Below are 22,539 nucleotides of genomic sequence, written 5' to 3'. Positions count from 1 at the left end.
GCAGTCCTCCCAGCTTCCCTGTTGTCCTGTGCCTCTGTCCCCTGAACCGTGTGCCCACTGCCACTGACCCCAGGTCCATGGTCGTCCTGGGTGTGTGGGGTTGCCTGGGGTCCCTGTAGCGGTGGACACACTGCTGAATGACGTGTCCTGGGGACAGTGGCATGGGCCTGCTCGGTGGGTGCTGTGCTGGTGTTTTCTGTGGGGGGAGGCTCTGTGGTGGGTTGGGACTGTGCCTGGGTACCCGACTGTCCAAAGGTCCCAGATGGGCCAAGTTGGTCATCAAGACCCAGGTGTACAGAGCTGCTGTCATCACTGTGGGCCTGTTCTATGGGGGGACTGGATGTAGCTGGCACCTCCTCTCCAGGGACGTTGACTATGGGTCCTGTGGGGATGCAAATGCAGTGTTATTATATCTGCATGTGCCATCTTGTGCATGGGTGTATTTCCCTCTATAATTGTGATTTCCCTGTCAGCTTGCCATTGTGTGAGTGATTTACTGGGCATGCTTTGGTGATGGGTGTCCATGCAGGTCTGTGATGGGGGTCCATGCATTGGTGTTGCATGCAGGGCTTGGTATTGGAATGGGTGGGTTGTGATGGTGGGGTATATGTGAGGTGGTGGAGTGATGGGGTGAGGGTAGGGGTAGGAGCTTGTGATGGCATGCAGGTAGTGGAGGGGGGAAGTAGTAAGGATTTGACTTACCAGAGTCCAGTCCTCCTGCTACTCCTGCGAGGCCCTCAGGATGCATGATCGCCAAGACTTGCTCCTCCTATGTTGTTAGTTGTCGAGGAAGAAGTGGGGGTCCACCGCCAGTCCTCTGTATGGCTACCTGGTGTCTTGCAACCACGGAACGCACCTTCCCCTGTAGGTCGTTCCACCTCTTCCTGATGTCATCCTTTGTTCTGGGGTGCTGTCCCACGGCGTTGACCCTGTCCACTATTCTCTGCCATAGCTCCATCTTCCTGGCTATGGACGTCTGCTACACCTGTGATCCGAAATGCTGTGGCTCTTCCCGTATAATTTCCTCCACCATTACCCTTAGCTCCTCCTCTGAGAACCTGGGCTGTCTTTGGGGTGCCATGGATGTGGTGGAAAATGTGGGTGTGTGTTTTATAGTGGTGTGAGTGTGTGGGTGTGGTGTGTGTATATGTGTCAGGTGTGTGTAGTTTGAATTGTCCAATGTGGTGTAGTTTTGTAAGTATGTGTGTATTTTGAGCGCTGCGGTGTGTACAGCCTATGGTTTACCACGTTTGAAAGACCACCGCTGTGATTCATGATACTGTGGGCGCATTCCTGTTGGCGTAACAGTGTGGGTTTTGCTATCGCCCGTTTATCACTGACCTTTGGTGTGGCGGACTTGTGTGTGTGTCTGTATGTTGGCGGATTTCTCAGTGTGGGTCATAATACCCGTAGCGGAATACCGCCGCGGTCATGGTATGTTGGCGACCGTCAGCACGGCGGAAGGCAGCATTTACTGCCACAGTTGTAATGAGGGTCATAGGGCCTGATTACAACCTTGGAGGAGGTGTTAATCCGTCCCAAAAGTGAAGGTAAAGTGACGGATATACAACCAGCCGTATTACGAGTTCCATAGGATATAATGGACTCGTAATACGGCTGGTGGTATATCCATCACTTTACCGTCACTTTTGGGACAGGATTAACACCTCCTCCAAAGTTGTAATCAGGCCCATGGTCTCTCTGCCTCTATTCTGAGTTCCATCTCTGCCAGTTCAACTCCCAACTTCTCCTCTACAGCTCCTATAATTTCAGGTGCACATGCCGCCATCTCTGGTCCAACTCATGAAACCTGAGGACCAGCATGAAACACCCTGATTCATGCAGCACTAGTGTCGCCAGACCAGGTACTGGTGTGTATTTTGGTCAGAACTATACCTGCTGGCCCTTCAGAAATGACAGTTCCTCTGTGGTTCTATTTACTAGTCCCCCTCTTTGCAAGAGGCTCTGCCTGGGGGAACTGAGCACTGATCAGACTGCAAGTACATGTGACCATGAGAACCTACATCCATCATGCCTTCATACCAAACCATTGGGGGTCCTTCCCTTTGCAATGCTATTACTTCTGCCTGAATACGAAGGTATTTATGCATTGTTGGCCCCAAAAGATCTCCCACCAACACCAGCCCTGACCATAGAGACCAAGGTTGTCAGGCGGCCTAAGGAGCTTTGGAATACACCTTTCTCTGAGCCTGACTTCTCAAAATCATAAGACATCAAATACCAGACCCTCAAGGAGTGCCCTGTAGTTATGTATGTGAATCCCTCTGCTTATTTTTCTTTTTTTTTGTTACGATGCCAGCTTCCCTGAAGAACAAAGCAACATCCTCCTACCCTGGTGATCCTTAAGGGGATCTTGCAGGCCTCATCAGTGCCCACATCAACTCCACCCTAATGAACTTTTTTTCATTCCTTGTACAGGCCTGCATCATCTTCATTATCTACAAAGATATCATTACTTGCACCACACCTGTCTAAATAGAAGCTCACCATTTTGAATGGTTCTAAGCACACCCTCTGCCAGGATGCCATCAGATCGGAGTTGAAGAAGTGCAAGAAAGAAAAGTCTAGGCAACGGACTTTCTCCATCTACACACCAAAGATTTTGAATGACATCTTCTTATCCATCAGGACTACTACTACCCTATTTAAGTTTAAAAAAGAGCTGTAGCCACACCTGTTCAAAAACATTGTATCCCAACACACTAACTAGTCCAGCTTTCAGAAGCCAACAATCCCAGCTTACATTCACTGTTTGTGTTTCTTCATTTAACCACTGACAGCACTACATTGTTGTTTCGCTAGGTTTGAGCTATACAGATACCACCTACATGCATGGGCCTTTAGGCAACATCTCCAAAGCTATGTGGGAAGACACTTTACCAGTCCAGAGGTCACTCACTGTAGTAAGACAGAACCATCATGGCCAGCCATGTTCTACTCTGGCAAGAGTTTGAACTCTATGCCACCTTGCTCATGGACTATAACAACAAAGAGTACTGGTTCATTATGAACTAGACAAGGAAGCTGCATAATAGAAACTGCTATTGTTCTGGGATTCTCTTTACATTTGTTCAGTTTGAGCACATGGATCCTTAAGAATTGACTTTTCTGATACTTGTGCCGCTTTTCAGAGAACTACTAGGTTCCTTGAGGAAACCCTCTACCAAAACCCACTATAACAGAAAGTGACTGATGTTATGCTATTAGTTATTGGTGTCTGAGACCAAGCGACTAACATGCTGAGTCAATGATGATGTGGTTTCACACCACACTGCTGAGTCATGCTGGTATAGGGCATACTGGAACAGGGGGTGCTGTCAAGAAGCATTTGCTAGGCCTAATAAATCTGCTTCCACTGATAACGTATCCCACCACCTCCTAGGACCTTAATTTGTCTCTCTGAATTCTGACACATAAGCATTTTAAGCCAAACTGCAACCTAAAATGTATTTTGTTGCAGATTGCCTTTTTAGGGGGCACAACAAAGTCTAGGCATATAATGGAACTTCAGGTCCTTCATGCCTCAGATCCCTTCACATTGTTTGATCAGGACACAGTGACTCTTCAGACATCCTGTACTTTCTTCCCAAACGTTTTGTTGCTGTTCCACCTAAATAAGGAGATCATTCTTTCTTGCCATGTCCCCTTGCTTCCTTGCCTGTGGAAACCCAGCATGAACTTGTATGTGAAGTGTGTCTTTTTTTTTTATCTGAATGGAACCAGGGATGTGGTCATCAAACCAGCTTTTCGTTACCTTTGAGGGTAATGTCAGCCAAGCATCTACTTTCGCCAGCATTGCTAGTTGGATCACATCAACCAGTGCTCTACTGCGTGCAGCCCAACCCCAATCGAACTTAAGGGAACACTCCACTAGGGATAAGATGGTGTTTGATGCTTTCTCTGGGTATATCCTTGTCAGATAGATATGTATTTTTTTTTAAAATATATATTTTTATTAGAGTACATTTTAACTACAACAAATTAGGAAATATACCAAATTACATAAGCCAAGTCATACTGAAAAGAAAACAAAGGGGGGGGGGAAGGTAATCCGTATCCCTTGGGAGGAAAAAACGACCATGAAGTGTAAAATGCAAAAGTGTAAAGTGCAGGGTGCATCATAACTGACCAACTGTCAGAAATGAGAGTATATATTATTATATCAATATCTAGACATGACCACCCCAAACCCAGCTCATCTGCCCCCCTTAGAGGGTCCCAGATCCTCTTTAACCTAGTTCTGCGTTGATCATTATCTAGTAGAGACAGCTCTAGAGTGCATGTATTCAAGAATTCGTGCCACCAGGACTTAGGGCTTGGAGCCTCCCTTAATAGCCGATATCGAGCCAACACTAATCTTGCCATAGCAATGGCAAAGAAATATGGGCCAGATGTAGAAAAATCCGTTTTTGCGACTTGCAAATTGCGAGTCTGAGCAATTTGCATTTTGCAAGTCGCAAAAACGGATGCAGAATGGTGTCTCAGACACCTTCTGCGACTCGCTATGGGTTCGCAAAGACCCACCTCATCAATATTCATGAGGTGGGTCGCATTTTGCGACCTTTAGCGAGTCCCTGCACTCACCGGGATGGTAGCCTGCTGTAGTCAGCAGACCTCCATGTCTGTGACTGCTTTATAAATAAAGCAGTTTTTTTTTTTCATTTTGCAGCCCGTTTTCCTTAAAGGAAAACAAGTTGCAAAATGAAAAATAAAGCGAAACCATTTGGTTTCGTTTTTTTCAGAGTAGGCAGTGGTCCATAGGACCACTGCCTGCTCTGAAAAAATATTTTTATCGACATTCACAAAGGGGAAGGGGTCCCATAGGGACCCCTTCCCTTTTGCAAATGTGTTACCACCAGTGTGACACTGGTGGTAACTGCGAGTTGGTTTGCGACCGCATTCGCGGTCACAAAGCAACTCTGAATTGCGATGCGAGTTGCAAATAGGAAGGAAACACCCCTTCCTATTTACGAATTGCATTCCCAAATTGGGAGTCGGTACTGACTCGCAATTTGGGAATGTGCATCGCGTGAGGCCATTTGCAAGGTGCAAACTGCGTTTTTCGCAGTTTGCGCCATGCAAACGGCGTGCAACATCTGGCCCTATATCCCTACACGATGTGGTGAGATAGAAGGAGAGTGCCTCATATTATTAACTTAGGCTCCCATACAGCATTGACCTGAAAAATCCAATTAAGCCTCTCCATAATGGTCTCCCAGTAGTTGTTCATAGTCAAACAATTAGCATAATATGCATGGCTCCCTCGGCCCCACACCAAAAACATTTCTCTTCTTGTCTGACCTTTAGAATGTGAAGTTGATAAGGCATGTAATAAAAATGGTGTATAAACTTAATATGATATACTTTGACCCAGGAGACATTAAGGACAGTCCTCGCAAGAATGTTAGTGTACTTAACGTCATTGAGAGTCACCTCTACCCTGAGGTCCCTTCTCCATTTATCAGCCCAAAGTTGAAATGGGTCAACCGTCCGCTCAAACTCTGCAGAGGAAATAATTTTATAGGCCATGCTGATACTACCCTTGTGAGGGCTTCCCATCAGATTGCCTAGGAAACTATTCTGGGAGCAGCAAATATCATCTGCCAAAGAGATGTTGGAGTTCTAGATATCTAGAAAATCACATACGGGGAACAGGGAAAAACATTGCTGCAGAATCTCTTATGATAGGAATATGTCACCCTTGTATATCTGCCCTAGTGTGAGGAGCTTAGAGCCCTCCCAGCACTCAAGAAAGCTAGCATGGTATAAACCGGGGCATATTAGGATTTTAGCCCAGGTGGGTATATGAGTCCAATAGCTAGAAAAATCTTTTTAAACTACAGCATGTCAATAATGCCTGTGTGGGGCACAATAGCCTCCCCAATGGCACATAGTCTGTGAACATACACCCAAGAAACCATGGTTCCCTACCAAGAAACTTAGTTAGTTGTGACATAAAAGCAGTTAGATAGTAGACCCATAAACCCGGTAAGGAGAGACCCCTTCTATCCCATGGTAACTGCAGAAACTGTATACTAGACCTGGGTTCCTTTTAACTCCAAATACATTTGCCAGTACACCTCGATTTTGCTAAAGAAAACCTAGGAAAGATAACAGAGTATGCACCTAAAGAGGTAAAATAACAAGGTAGGATAATCATTGTAATGAGGTTACCTCTCTTAATCAGTCCCAGATGCAGTTGATTCTATTTATTGAAAACCTTGACTGTCTGCTTAAAGATTTGATTAAACTTGTACTCGATCTCCTCTATCTGTAATGACAATTCAGTGCACAGGTTTGTTGCCAACTGTACCCAGTGCCTGTCTTGGACAGGAGCTGAAAGAAAGGAGGAGGGACTGGGCGATATTGGCAGTCCAGTGTGCTGACTCCCAAGCTACGACAAACAAAACAACAGAGGACACTGTTCCATAATTTACTTTCTCAAACCCAATTAGGGGAGTACTGCCAGGTCACCCAAGGCACACAGCTGTTTAGAAGCAAAAGTCTTTACTCACCAATTGGTGGCATGCTTCATCATCAGGTCTGCTTCTTGTCGGGCTGGTGCTGCAGTGCCTGATGGGCCTAGCATGGGGGCTATTTGCCGGAGATCTTTTGAAGATATACGGTTCAATATAGAGAGCTGAGGTGAGAGAGGAGACCCCTGCCGAGTGCCTCTGGTGATTGTCATAGGGTTTGAAGAATACCTGAGCAGAGAACTCTACCCTGCATCAAATTTGAGAACGATTTGCCCGGACCATAGGCTTTACCCATCGCCAATTGGCTCACTGCGGCCTTGACTTCAGAAAAGTTATTGGCTCTACCAGACTGGACCACTGTGACCACTCAGTTTCTGATGGTGGTACTCCTTGATAAACTGAATAATTACATTAGTCGAAACAACACAGACCTCCTGATGAAGCATTTGGTAGGACTAGCAGAATTCTACCCTGATGTGCCGATGATCAGTGGCTTGCTCTCCTTTGTCATTTCATTGACAATTTTCTGAATGGTAATTCGTGCTTGTTCTTTCCATAACCTTAAAGGAGAGTAATCTCCCTATCCCCTTGTTGTTTTCAAAGCTGAGCAGTTGCTTAGCCTGAATCCTCTTGATCAACCTATCCCATAACCTCTCCCTACAGTCAGTTTGAGAGATTGCAATTTGTTCTGAGAACGATGTAAACCGCCGCCAATGTTCGCAAATTGTGCACTGCGCCATACTATGTTCAATAGAATTTATAGAGGAGCACATTTGACCCTTCACCTTGCCAGACTCCTTACGCTGGTATGAGGAGTTATTTACAGTGTGCCCGCTGCAGAAAGCTTTAAGTGCATCCCATACCGCATTGATGGAGGCTGAGCCAATGTTTAACTCTGAACAATCCTTGACATGATTATTCATAAAATGAACTAACTCAACACAAGAAGAAGTCTATGATCAAAGGGGCAAAGTATGAGGCCTGCAAGCTTCAGACGATTGTTTTCCATGGATAAAAAAAAAAAAAAATTTTTACCGGATTTACCTGGATATTAAGATGCAGTAACAGAGAATGGCTGGCAAAAAACATATCAGTCCACGAGAATGAATTACGGGGAGCAGAGTAGAAGGTAAATCCAAACTCACTGGGACGACAACTATGCCAAACATTGATGAGCTCATAGGAGGCCATTAGTTGTTTCATGTCATCCCTAAGATGCAGCCTTCCACTCCCAGCCAAGCTCAGCGCCCCAAGATGCAAAGAGTCAATACCGAGGTGAAGTGAGACAATGAAGTCACCACCCAGTATCAGAAGCTCAGGCCACTGGTGGAATTCGGGCAAGAAGCAATCGAAGATCATTGGGTCGTCCCCATTAGGGCCATAGACTACACATATAGGGGGTCATTACGACCTTGGCGGGCGGCTACCGCCGCCTGCCAGGCGGTAACCGCTGTGCGGCCTCCAATGCGGCCGCACTCATTCGGCCCCCATTATGACATTCCCGCTGGGCCGGCGGGCGAAAACCAAGTTTGCGCCTGCCGGCCCAGCGGGGATGAGACCGCAACATAGGAGCCGGCTCCTAATGGAGCCGGCGGTGTTGCGGCCGTGCGACGGGTGCAGTTGCACCCGTTGCGCTTTTCACTGTCTGCTATGCAGACAGTGAAAAGCTGGCCGGGGCCCTGTTAGGGGGCCCCTGCACTGCCCATGCCAGTGGCATGGGCAGTGCAGGGGCCCCCAGGGGCCCCAGGACACCCCTTATCGCCAGCCTCTTCCTTGCGGTGTAAACCGCCAGAAACAGGCTGGTGGTAGGGGTGTCATAATCCCCAGAGCAGCGCTGCTTGGCGGATTATCACCGCCGGGGCTAAAACGGCGGGAAACCGCCGGCCCCGGCAGTGCGACCGCGGCGCTTCCGCCGCGGTCGTAATAGGGCTGGAAGCACCGCCAGCCTGTTGGCGGTGCTTCCGTCCTATTAGCCCTGGCGGTCTCGGACCGCCAGGGTCAAAATGACCACCATAGTAATTTGGACATTCTCCCTGGCAATAATCGCAATGAGCCATCGACCACTCCAGTCTAACTTATACCCTATAACAATCCAATTCTTATCCCGCACGAAGAGAGCAATTCTCCTCTGAGCGCAAATAAAACTAGCAGTACACAAGACTCAATAGTCCAGATCAATCAACAGTAGGGTTTGAGTCCTGGAAAGGTGGGTCTCCTGTAGGCATATGATATGTGTCCACAAAGAATATAATTCCTCCCTTATTAGTTCACCTTTATGTCATGCCTTAATGCCATTCACATTTCAAGAAAGAATGTGCATGTGCTGATCACGACTTCTAGCAAGATTAGCTATTATCATAGTCTGTCTAAAAAATTATGCAACGTGCACAAAAATAAAGAAGCTGCCTCCAACACATCCAGAGCTGTCCACTGGAACTACTAAGTTCATTTTTTTCTGCATAACCACCCCCCAACCTTCACACCTAGTTGTGGCACAATTACCTATGCTAAAATCGTGACCCCCATCCATCCCAAAATTCTGCCCAATGTCCCACCCCGCAATAAGACCCCAACCAAACCAGGGCTCCAGAAGTGGGCCATCAGCCCCCTTATTGAAACAATGAAGGAATTTGACCCCATGGGTGGCTGCAGAAATTACCCCCCTTCTTAGAGGCCCCAATAACAGAAAGATTAAAAAAAGAATAATGAACATGAGGAGAGACCCATCAATCAATACCAAAGATAAGACCAACAAGAGAAAGAAGAAAACAGAATCCCAGCTTCAGGTTAAGTTAAAGGCAGGAAAAAATTCAAACAGGATTTTATGTCTTGTAGCTACTCAGACCCCCACCAAGAGAGACCAAGAACACCCCAAAAGATCACTACCCACTACCCAAGTGAAACAAAATTAACAAGAGCACTGTATCATTTTGCCAGCGGCCACTTGTATAGCAGCATAGCAACCTTTATGCATCAAAACAAAAGTACAGTTGGCCCTCATGCTTGATCCACACGTTTTTGCAGGGATGGGATGTGCTCATTGAGCTACCACTGTCAAACAACTGTTTTTGGCAGAAATCAGAATAAACAAAAAAAACTGAACCCGCAAGCTCTAATCAATGACCTTGGGTGTGACACCCGGAAGATCTCCTGGCACAGTATGAAATTGCTAATGTAGATAAGAATAGCCCAGGATAGTGAACTGACCCGCCCTTGTTGTATGGACGAAATAGGGAACAATGAACCCTTTGGCATAAAAGCATCTGTCCATAACCCAATCGCTTAGGAAAGGACTCTCGAAAGAGATGAAAGAAATACCTTCTGGCATTGTCCCACTCAGCTGCCCCGGGGATACCAAGGCCCCAGAGATTGTTCCTTTGAGATCTGTTCTCCAGGTCCTCAACTCTGGATCAAAGAGTAACCAGCTGAGATTCATGCTGCTGGGTGTATGATCCGGCTTCTCCCACAGCTGCTTGAGGGCAGCCTGAGTTGCCTCAGCTTTACGAAAACCTGTTTGGAGGCTTCCGGAACCACTTACGCCTTCAAATGTGCTTTTTTCAATGTGAGGGAGACCTTTTGGTACTCCTCCCTATGCTGCTGAAGAAAATCATAAATAGCATATAAAGTGGGGGCGGCAGGATCTCTCGAAGGGGGGGACTGGTGCCCCTGCACTGGAGGCCTGTGTTGAGTGAGGAGCGGCTAAAGAGGTGGCTGGTTCTAAAACAGGAGGAAGAGGGTTTATAGGGGTGGGTTTGATGCTGTCAGGATCCCAGAGAAGTTTGCCCTCTGAATCACTTATTGGAAGGTCAAGGCTCCCCTGCTAAGAACTGAAGTGACCAGGCCTTCAATTTGAGTGGTTGCAATAAAGCCAGACCCGGCCGCCAGGCTGTTAATTTTCAACAAGCCATTGCCAGACTTATCCTCAGCTCTAGGACACAACCAGGCCCTATTGACATCCTCCGCTGTGGAAGGTACAGGATCTTGATCATCAGTGCCAGACAGACTCCCAGAGTCCGAGAGTGAGTTGAAGCCCTTGGGGTTGGGGGGCTTCTTCTAGGATAGGGACGTGAGACAGGGCCTCCTCAACAGCTGAAGTAGTTTTGATATCATAGCTGCCCGAGCCACACTGTCCACTGAAGCCTCTGATACAAAAGAGAGAAGCCTGTCAGCCCAGTTCTATGACATGTAAAACTTTTCTTGAAGATGGAATGTGGAACCTAATGTACTCTATAACATCTGTCAGTTTTCAATTTGAAGGTTAAGGTCACCTGATTCACAATTTTATTCAATGGTAAATATTTCCTTTTTTCCTGGTTTTTAGGCTCTTCATAAAGGAGTGCTAAAGTATGGTTCACACCACTGTAGTTCATTATTGACTGTTCTGACCATAAACAGGAAAATGCTTGCAAGTACAAGATATCTTTGTGTCGGTTTTCAGCACTGATTACTTATCGACTCCCTATTTTGTTAAACCACATCTGTTTGAAGAACTCAGATTCTTTCTTGGTGAATTGTTTGTTCATTGCCACACTAACTGCCACTCTGCAGAGCAACCATGTATAAATTCATGCCTTTTTTGAAAAGCAACACGTTTGAATTTATCAAGTAACAAAGAGTCTTTATTGTTTTTACAGTCTTCGCCCTCTTTTTCCTGGATCTAATGAACTTGACCAAATTTCCAAAATTCATGATGTCGTAGGCACACCGGCTGAGGGAACGCTTAAAAAGTTCAAACAGTAAGTATTTATACTATTCATTATAATTTAAATCAGTATTACCTGCATGGTATTCCTCAATACTCGGCTTCCTTTTAATGCATGTCTGACTACATTGCTTTCATATCAGATTAGAGTGTCATACTGAGGCATGATATTATGATTGGATCAGTCATTTAAGTGCCTCATAGCTAAAAAATATAAAGATAGAATTGGTTTCTATACTAGTGTTAAAATATTGAGTGAGACACGTGATGGGTGAGATATGTGTGAGGGTGAGGTAGAAGCTGTGTAAAGTTGATGCATGAGGTGTATCCTCTGCTGTGTAGTGAGGAGGCTGATTTTCTATTGAGCGCCAGCATCTCACAACACAAATATTGAAATTGCACGTCTTGTTGAAAAGAGGACTGACAATCATCATAATCATTTTCTGCGAAACATATAATAAAAGCTGAGAAGAACCTAGAGGGACGAGAGGTTTATTGCTGATACAAAGAGCACAACTCTACAAAAGAAATTGGCCGTGGTATCTGAGCAGTCTAATCGCCAGCACAGATAAACACTTTGAAGCAAAACCTTTTGCAAGTCTAAAACAAGCACTGGCATAGCCAATAGGTCTTTACTTTTAGATGTGAATGCAGGTTTACTATTTTTGGCTTTTTTGTGTTAATGTTCAGGATCAAAAGTAAAAGTGTAATTATCTGAATGTATGTATATGTAATTAGAAGCTGTGTAGGTGAGCGGCGTAAAGCGCATTTTTTGTGAGTAAATCCATGAAAATAAAATACCCTTTTTATGTCTTTTTAGGTTTTTATTTTCCCTTGTATTTTTACTGTATACACATATTTCTTTCTATTCCAAATTTTTGATAGTAGTCTCTGTGATTACTAGTCTTTCAAAGGTGTGAAGATGCTGCTGTGGTGGTTGTTATAGTGCTGCTGGTTGTCTGAGATTGCTCCTCTGTGAGGCAACAAGTGTGCTGTCAGTAGTGCGAGTCAGCTTGTGTGTGAGGGTTGAAAGAGTGCTGTCAGTAGCTGAATGGAGAACATTAACAGGCACGCCTGAAACTAACCAGATGTGGTAACATTCATGCAATTGCAAATACAAATGAAAGCCTGCTAGATACAAATGTATTAAACACACCTTTTCACAAATGGTAATGAGTTGTGAAAAAAAGACCCGCTTATCACTTGCTGTAGGATGTTCGTGTCTAGTTAAGAGATGATGTGCGAAATCTTCTCTTTTCTTTTGCACAATAATTTTGGCAGCGAGAGAAATTAACACTTGTTTAATAAAAAAATAGGACTGCTTTTTGCTTTGATGAAGGAAGCAGTCTGTTTTCATTTTCTGCAGCGCAGCAAAAGCCATCATTGTAATAAGCAGCTTACAAGCACTCATCCACGGCGTCTGTAAAGATACAAGCTATTCACTCAAAACTAATTCTTGGTTTAATGTTAACAAAGATATGCCCAACAGAAACCGTGTTGCAGACAAAATATAAGTGGCTTCGGAAACACTGACAAAATCGTTGTGCCCACCCAGGGGCAGCCCCTCCAAGTGAACAGAGGAGCGTCACCCCACTAAAGAAATACCCAAAGAACTGAAAAATAAAATGGGGACTGTGCACTTGTTTAAAGAGCACATGTCCTTATGGCCAACTATCTTGCAACGGCCAGCCTGATCATGCGCACTTTAAACTGCTCTAAGCCAGCTTTCTCAAGACAGCTGGGTTAGAGAAAGCACAGGCCTCCAGCACTCTAGTAAGCGCTGAGAGAGGCTGCTCGCACCAATCCTGACACTGCTCTCATGCTAGTTACCAACATGAAGGCAGCATCAGGATTTGTTAGTGGTGTTTCCTTGTCTTGAGTTGGAGCTTCTGGGAGCAGGAGGACACCGTGAGGAAGACTCCTGCAGGTAAATTAATTATTATTTTTATTTTGTAATTGTATATTTTGTATTGTGCCCTCTGCCCCCGCACCCGCCATCCGCCACTGTGCCCACCCCCTTTAAATGCTTGCATGGTTTGAATAGGCAAGTGCACATATCAGATTGACCAAAGACACTTTTACCGCCTTACTATCCTTTATTTATCCTGCACAGGTACATAACATTTTCCAGTGAGCTGTATTATTTAACATTTACCCATTTTAAAAATCCCATCTGCTCAAATAATTTAGTATGAAGACAAACGTGAGTACTTCTCTGCAAAATGCTAATTTGAGCTATAAAATATAACTTATTTAAATATGGGAGATGCCTGCGAGCATAGGGTTGATGGAAGATATTTTAACTAAATCACCATAGGAGAGCAAATAGATTAAATCACTGCATTCCTGAATTTGTTAAAGTTTGTCGGCACGGCAGAGGAGGGGAAGCTCTTGGCTTTGGGACACAGAGAGAGCAGTGGAGATTGCTCAGAGACAGCTGTGAGTGCTTCAATGCGCAATGATAATTTGAGGTATAAAACATAATTTATTTAAAAATGGGAAATGAGCATGGGATGAGGGAAGAAATTTCAAATAAATTACAGTAATGTACCCCACACCGAAGTCGAGTTACAAGGAGAACAATGAGATGAAATCCCTGCATTTCTGGATTTCTGTAAGTTTGTCGGTGGAGGAGGAGGGAAAGCTGTGGGGTTTGGGACACGAAGGGAGCAGAATAAACAAGCTTCACATGGAGCGCTGAAATGAGAGTGAGTGGGTTGCGGTTGTTTCACCACCCCTAAAACATAACAATCCAAAATCCTGAGGCAAGGCAAACTAAAAAAATAGTGTGGCTAAAGTAAATCAAATGTCCAGAGGAGAAATAAGAAATGAAACAGGACCATTTGCCATGGGCGTGAACCAAAGCACAAAAGGAGAGACAAATGTGACTGATTCACCACACAAAAAAAACTAGATTTAGAAAGACACACAAAGGAACAAATGAAAAACGAGGGGCGTGCCGAAAGCTCCTACAGTAGAAACTGCATATGCTGCCTAGGCAAGACCTAAAAAGTAAGAGAAATCAAAACTAACTTGGCTGGTAAACTGGACAACGCATTAAACTGGACCTGGTGATGGCCTGGTGATGGCCTGGGATCCATCATAGTAAGGATTCTGGATAATGGACATAATGGCACAATTTTGTGTGCCTGTACTTTGAAGGCTAACAATCAGCATGATAATACCGTGTGAAAATAGCAAGCTAATGATCTACTCGCCTAAGTTGTTGTGCATGCAAAAAAAGCTGGTTAGGGTAGTCAAGAAAAAGAGGAGAGGAAAGCAAGTAAATATGTTGTATTGAGGTCAGTGAGGTTGATAGATCAAAATAATGATGAAGTTCACCTTTTCTCTGATGTCAATGTAGTCATGATTGTTGGTGTTGCAACCAAGGGAAACAAATACCAACCAACATGCAGCGCATTCACAACTGTGTCAAATGGAAGAAGTTGAATAATGGCACAAATAGCCAGTCAGTGGATTATAATAATTTATCATCATGTGGCAAAGTTGTAGAGGTATTGCTGTGCCTGGATCTTTCAGACGATTAAAGTAGAGCTTTGTCACACCGAATGGTACACTTACTGAATTTGGGACACTAACCTTCAGTGCAAATTGAAGTGGATTATTGTGTTGGGTTTACACAGCAGTTGTATTTGAACACCCTACATACACGATGCAGCAGGTCTGTCATCTTTGTATGCTACCCTGGATGATGTAGATGAAGGATGGTTTGATGGTTGTTTGCACAGATATGGTTGTCTAGGTCTCCAGCCCTTGAGTTTTTTGCAACACATTTTGACAAGGATGCCTACAATTGTGCATGCTGAGACGTACGTACAATTGAAATGTCTTTGATGACGGAAGCTTTGATTAATACTGGAGCACATGATTGAAAGTTTGGATAGTATATGAGGCGCTGTGATAAAGAACAGACGGTTCAAATGAACTACAGACATATTCAGTGCTCTGTAGGGTAGAGATTGCCAGTGAGCTTGAATGGCCTTTCCTTTGAGCAAACATGATAACACAAAGTTGGAAAGAAAACAGTACATCCTTGGCTTTGCTATCAAAACATTTAATTTCAGTTGGGCGCTGTATTGCCTTGTGGAAAGGCAAGTGACTGATCTCCTTTGATTTAAGGGACATTTGCCAACAGAGATATTCGTGTTGAAGGATGGAACATAATAGTGCTAGGAACAAATGTCACCCTGTGTAATAATTTTAAGAAGTGATGTTTATGTCTGTTGCCAAGTAAATATATTTAGATGTATGGCGCAGCACCAGACTATTGTGAATACTTAACATATACTGTTTGTATTCTATATTTGATTATGAACACTGTATTGTTGATAATTATTTTGAGAACAATGATTATCTCAATCCTCCTGCCAAAAATAGTGCTTCCTAATACAATAGTCACAATCACTGACTGATACGATGTCTAATTAATTGTAAGAAAAACCGAATATAAAGACTTCAAAAGATAGGAAAAGCAGCAAGATTCTAGTTCAGTAATATTAAGAGTAAGTGTTCCCGTTAAATAGTTATTTGCACAGGAAACCTGCTTTGTTTCTTAGTTGGGTTTGGAGTTGGACAGCACAAGTTAGATATCTTGCTAAACACAGGGCAAGGAATCCAAGTCAATAGCTCTGTGCCCTGTGAAGACATATCTTGGTTATGAAGGGACAGTTATGGTCGTTCCCTCAGATAAAGTCAAAATTTGGACTCGCATGCAAGAAAGGGTACATGCAAAGACCTCACAGGACGCATTTGAGTTTAAGGGCCAAGGTAGAATGCATGCCAGCTGAATGCTGAACCTGTGCTCAGCAAGGCATGCTGAGATAGCTGCTCATCAGCACATATAGCTCAGGGACTCTTCTTCCAGTAGCTAGGCTACTGAAGCTGGTGATGGGCCTGTGAGCAGTGCCTCATCGGATATAGACAACTGGGTGCAAGGCAAGGGGCAAGGCCTCACGAGAATGAAAAAGAAAAAACAGGCACATGGAAGATTGTGTTCGCCAGGTAAAAAGTCACCACTCAATTCACCTCCACTTGTTGAATCTTTGGCCGCCCTCCTCTGGTCACTTGTGAGGGGTATGGAGGAATTCATGGCACACTACCTCCATATCTCTTGACGGTTTTATCTGGCTGAGGGTTTTTATGCAAGCATGATTGTCAACATCAGTGGTACAGGCAAGCAGAACTGTACCATGGCACTAGGCTTAGTCCAAAGTCCTTCAGAATATGGCGCACTGCACAAGGCCTTGGCCAGACACAGTTGGGGCTGAGTCCTGGGCCTGCTCATTGGTAAGGGCCTTCACCTGCCTTCATTATGGATCAAGGCCCCATTCTCTCTGACCAGTTAGACTCGTTTGAGAGGAAGGCATCGAGACCGGCCACGGAGTCACCACCACTCGTCATGCTCGAACTCATCAGGACATTTGGGTAAGAAAAAGAAGAAGTTGAAGAAGGCCAGACATTCTTCGACTTCACCCTTTCACTCGGATGCTGCGACGTGGGGAGACCGTCAACGCTCTAGGCCTCCGCCTGCGGAGCCTACTACTGGGTCCGCTCTTCGCCTCCCCAACTTTCCAGGAGCTGGAGCACCCCTGGCCAACTAAAAGAATTTTATGAGGCCATGTGCCTCATTTTGGGGCATTCCGACCCCCCTGTGGCACCTCCGGGCCTGGGGTCTCTGAGGGGGGCCCTTTGGGTTCTGCTCCGGCAGCTCCGGCTCTGGCCACTGAGATCTTCCTCGTCGTCCTCGAACTAATCAGGACATTCGGGTAAGAAAAAGAAGAAGTTGAAGAAGGCCAGGCATTCTTCGACTTCACCCGGTCACTCGGACTCTACTTCGCTGGAAGAGTGTTGATGCTCTAGGCCTCCGTCCGCGGAGCCTACTACTGAGTCCGCTCTTCGTCTCCCCAACCTTCCAAGAGTTGCAGAGCCCCTGCACAATAAAAGAATTTTATGAGGCCATGTGCCTCATTTTTAGGCAGTCCAACCCCCCAGTGGCACTTTCAGGCCTGGGGAGTCTGAGGGGGGCCCTTCAGGTTCTGCGCCGGCAACTCCGGCTCTGGCCATTGAGACCTTCCCCAGCATCTACAAAGTCGTCGACGCTCCCGACGTCGGTTGGGCCCACAATCGACGTCGACCCGATCCTCGACAACACGGAGCCAGAACGGCGTCAGCTCCACTGCTTCCGTCTTCGATGAGGCCTAGCCTCCCCAGGTTGGATTCAGTCCCTTTTTTTCTATGGGTATGAATGCGAGGAAGGGTTGCAGGGGTCGCTGGACCCTTATGAATACCAGCAAGAAGACCCAAACATGGACTGTGCTCAGGAATTTAGCGAGGCCAGTGGTCTTGATAGCTCTCCAGACACTGGCATGCTGCCTTCTCCTACCGTGACTACGGCAGAGGGAGCTACTTACTTCTTGGTGGTCAGTAGGGAGACGAGGTCCTTGGCCTTGAACTGCCTACTGTTGCAGTCAGGACTAATCTCCTGACAGAAGTACTTCATCCCGGAGCGTTTGCTTCAGAGCCTCTCCTTCCATTCAATGAAGCCCTTACCAATGTCCATCTGGGTATCTGGTCCAAACCCAGCACAGGGGTTCCTGTGAATAGTGCAATCTCTCACCGCCATGGGCCCGCTCCAAACGACCCTAAATGCCTGACCAAACACCCCACTCCTGAAAGCTTGGCCATTCAAGGATCTGGCGCATTCCCTTCACCTCCCCCGGATAGGGAATCAAAAAGACTGGACCATCTTAGGAAGAAGATGTTTTCTTCCTCCAGTCTGGCATTGCGGTTGGTAAACACTGCATGCCTCTTGGACCATTATACCCAGTCTTTTTGGGACACGGTTGCCCAGGTTCTGTCGCAGAACCCGGAGGAGGCCCGTGGAATCATCTGCCAGGCTATTGCCGATGGGAGAGATGTGGCCAAGTTCACCATTCGATGTGGGTTGGACATGACCGACTCTCTAGGTATATCGGTTGCGTTGACAGTGTCATTACTACGCCAAAGAACTTCTGTTTTTGGGGGGATGTCCAGCAGGCCCTCATGGACATCTCCTTTGATGGCTCTTATCTCTTTGGAGATAAGGTAAACCTGTGCTCGAGAGATTTAGGGACTCCCGAGCCTTGGCTCGGTTCATTGGACTTTCCACTGATCCTCTTCCCCAACAGTCCACCTTTCACCCCTTTCGTGGCCAGGGGAGGGGCTCCCTGCTACATCCCTTCCCCAGCCACGTGCCATGCATGCCATTCAGCCTCTACGTGGCCAGGGATGTGGAATCTCACAGGCATGTGAGACAGGGAACCAGAGGTCTTTGCTGTCCACCCCTGCCCCTGCTGCAGCCTCCAAACCTTCTTAGTCCATCCCCCCACCTCCGGCCAGTTGGCGGCAGGATATGCCATCACCTGCCCCACTGGGAATCCATCACGACGGATAGATGGGTTTTGCAGATTGTCTGAAGGGGCTACTTCCTCCCCTTCTAGACTTCCCCTCTGGCCATGCCTTCATCTTTTCCTCACCTGATGGGGGATCACTTGCCACATCTCTGCGAGGAAGTTGCGACTGTCTTGGCCAAGGGGGTTATACAGAGGGTTCCTGCGCCAGATGTAGTTTGTGGTTGTTATTCCCACCACTTTCTGGTGCGCAAAAAGGACAAGGGCTTACGTCCTGGACTCAACCTCAGGACCCTCAATCTCTTCCTCAGGAAGGAGAAGTTCAAAAAGCTCACCTTAGTTCAGGTCCTTTCTGCCTTGGACCCAGGAGAGTGGATGGTGGCGTGGGACTTGCAAGACGCTTATTTTCATGTCCCCGTCTTACCTGCCCACAGTTGTTACCTATGATTCGTGGTAGGTCATGAGCACTTTCAATTTACTGTTCTCCCCTCCGGCCTTACCAGCGCCCCTCAGGTTTTCCCAAAAGTGATGGCAGGTGTTGCAGCTCATCTGTGCAGGTCGGGGATTGCAGTCTTCCCCTACCTTGACGACTGGCTGTTGAATGCGGACACGCCCCAGAAAGTAATCTCCCACTTTCAGACTACGGTGAACCTCCTGCACACACTGGGGTTCACTATAAACATGCCGAAGTCACATCTGACCCCTTCTCAGACTCTCCCTTTTACCGGAGCTGTTCTGGATACAGCACAGTATCAAGCCTATCCCCCCCCCGATCAGCGAGTCTTGGATATTCAGGCTATGAGGCTGCTGGGCCTCATTGCCTCCTGCATCCAGTTAGTGACACATGCCAGATGGCATATGTGTGCTCTGTAGTGGGACCTGAAGTTCCAGTGGGCGCAGCATCAGAGGAATCTCTCCGATATGGTCCAGATCTCAGAGGGGATTGTGAAAGATCTGCAGTGGTGGCTTTCGAATCAGGATTGGGTCATTGGCAGATCCCTCTCCCTTCCTCAACCAGAATTTATAATAGTGACAGACGTGTCACTTCTGAGCTAGGGCGGCCACGTGGGAGAGGTGAAGATCAAAGGCCTCTGGTCTCTGGCAGAGTCCGGACTTCACATCAACCTGCTGGAGCTTCAGGCGATCAGACTTGCGTTGAAAACATTCCTTCCTTCTATCAAAGGGAAAGTGGTGCAGGTGTTCATGGACTGCAACTATGGTACTGCAACAAACAGGGTGATGTGGGGTCCTGGACCATTTGTCAGGAGGTACTGCGCCCCTGAACATGGCTGTCACATCAGGGCATCCTTCTGGTGGTTCAACATCTGGCGGGGTCTCTGAACGCCAGAGCAGACGTACTCAGCAGTCAATATATAGTCGATCACGAATGGCATCTCCATCCGGAGGTGGTGCAAAGCCTCTTTCAGCACTGGGGAGAGCCTTGGTTAGATCTGTTTGCCTCTGCAGAGAACGTGCAATGTCAGCAGGTTTGTGTGTTGGAGTTTCCACGGCGGTTTCCCTTCAACTCCGCTTTTTATCTCAAGTGGATCTCAGGCCTCCGCCAATGCCAATATCACTTCTTCCCTGAATTTTAAAGAAGATCAAGAATGACTGGGCCAAAGTCATTCTTGTGGCTCCGAGTATGGTATCCAAAGCAATTGAGCATGGCCACAGATCCTCTGATCAGACTGCACCTTCGGGAGGATCTTCTGTTGCAGCACCAGGGGGTGGTTTTTGACCCAAAACTGCCCAGTCTTCGCCTTCTTGTGTGGAGACTGAGCGGCGGCAGGTGACTGCTTTTGACCTTCCACCCGAAGTATGCAATGTTATCTTGGCAGTAGTTATCTTGGCAGCCAGGCGTCCCTCCATCAAAATGATATACGCCTGTCGGCATTATTATGTGGCATGGTGCACAAACAAGTCAGTTGATCCTCTCTCTGCCCATCTTTCTGAGGCCCTTTTGTTCATTGTTTCCTTAGTCCGTCAGGGTTCTGCCTTCGGCACTCTTAACCCCTTCGCTGCCAGGCCTTTTCCCCCTCCTGTGCAGAGCCTTTTTTTGGCTATTTGGAGCAGTTCGCGCTTAGGCCCTAATAACTTTTTGTTCACATAAGCTACCCACGCCAAATTTGCGTCCTTTTTTTCCAACATCCTAGGGATTCTAGAGGCACCCAGACTTTGTGGGTTCTCCAGAAGGAGGCCAAGAAATTAGCCAAAATACATTGAAAATTTCGTTTTTTTCAAAAAAATGGGAAAAAGGGGCTGCAGAAGAAGGCTTGTGGTTTTTTCCCTGAAAAGGACATCAACAAAGGGTTTGCGGTGCTAAAATCACCAGCTTCCCAGCTTTCAGGAACAGGCAGACTTGAATTGAATTTTTCAACACAATTTTGGCATTTTACTGGGACATACCCCATTTTTAAGATTTTTTGTGCTTTCAGCCTCCTTCCAGTCAGTGACAGAAATGGGCATGAAACCAACGCTGGATCCCAGAAACCGCAACATTTCTGAAAAGTAGACAAAATTCTGAATTCAGCAAGGGGTAATTTGTGTAGATCCTACAAGGGTTTCCTACAGAAAATAACAACTGAAAAAGAAAAATATTGAAATTGAGGTGAAAAAAACATCAATTTTTCTCTACGTTTTACTCTGTAACTTTTTCCTGCAATGTCAGATTTTCGAAAGCAATATACCGTTACGACTCTTCTGGTTGCGGGGATATATAGGGCTTGTAGGTTCGTCAAGAACTCTAGGTACCCAGAGCCAATAAATGACCTGCACCCTGCAGTGGGTTTTCATTCTATGCCGGGTATACAGCAATTCATTTGCTGAAATATAAAGAGTAAAAAATAGCTATCAAGAAAACCTTTGGATTTCCAAAATGGGCACAAGATAAGGTGTTGAGAAGCAGTGGTTATTTGCACATCTCTGAATTCCGGGGTGCCCATACTAGCATGTGAATTACAGGGCATTTCTCAAATAGACATCTTTTTTACACACTGTCTTACATTTGGAAGGGAAAAATGTAGAGAAAGACAAAGGGCAATAACACTTGTTTTGCTATTCTATGTTCCCCCAAGTCTCCCGATAAAAATTATACCTCACTTGTGTGGGTAGGCCTAGCGCCCGCGACAGGATATGCCCCAAAACACAACGTGGACACATCACAGAAAACAGAGCTGTTTTTAGCAAAGTGCCTACCTGTAGATTTTGGCCTCTAGCTCAGCCGGCACCTAGGGAAACCTACCAAACCTGTGCATTTCTGAAAACTAGAGACCTAGGGGAATCCAAGATGGGGTGACTTGTGTGGCTCGGACCAGGTTCTGTTACCCAGAATCCTTTGCAAACCTCAAAATTTAGCTAAAAAAGCACATGTTCCTCACATTTCTGTGGCAGAAAGTTCTGGAATCTGAGAGGAGCCACAAATTTCCTTCCACCCAGCGTTCCCCCACGTCTCCCGATAAAAATGATACCTCACTTGTGTGGGTAGGCCTAGCGCCCGCGACAGGAAACGCCCCAAAGTGCAACGTGGACACATCCAAATTTTTGAAAGAAAACAGAGGTGTTTTTTGCAAAGTGCCTACCTGTAGATTTCGGCCTGTAGCTCAGCCGCCACCTAGGGAAACCTACCAAACCTGTGCATTTCTGAAAACTAGAGACCTAGGGGAATCCAAGATGGGGTGACTTGTGTGGCTCGGACCAGGTTCTGTTACCCAGAATCCTTTGCAAACCTCAAAATTTGGCTAAAAAAACACATGTTCCTCACATTTCTGTGGCAGAAAGTTCTGGAATCTGAGAGGAGCCAAAAATATCCTTCCACCCATCGTTCCCCCACGTCTCCCGATAAAAATGATACCTCACTTGTGTGGGTAGGCCTAGCGCCCGCGACAGGAAACGCCCCAAAGCGCAACGTGGACACATCCAAATTTTTGAAAGA

General features: G+C 46.1%; 1 protein-coding gene across 2 annotated transcripts in view; it reads left to right on the top strand.

Annotated features, from left to right (window-relative positions):
* Positions 1-22,539, top strand: part of MOK (MOK protein kinase) — a 401,862-nt gene that overhangs the window by 270,916 nt on the left and 108,407 nt on the right. For both annotated transcript variants that reach the window (XM_069208354.1, XM_069208353.1), the window contains exon 8: positions 11,132-11,233. In XM_069208354.1, the coding sequence (XP_069064455.1) occupies positions 11,132-11,233 (102 nt within the window). The remainder of the gene's footprint in view (positions 1-11,131; positions 11,234-22,539) is intronic.

This window comes from Pleurodeles waltl, chromosome 9 (genome assembly GCF_031143425.1).
Source record: "Pleurodeles waltl isolate 20211129_DDA chromosome 9, aPleWal1.hap1.20221129, whole genome shotgun sequence".
NCBI lineage: Eukaryota > Metazoa > Chordata > Amphibia > Caudata > Salamandridae > Pleurodeles > Pleurodeles waltl.
This window is presented reverse-complemented; position numbering and strand designations above follow the sequence as displayed.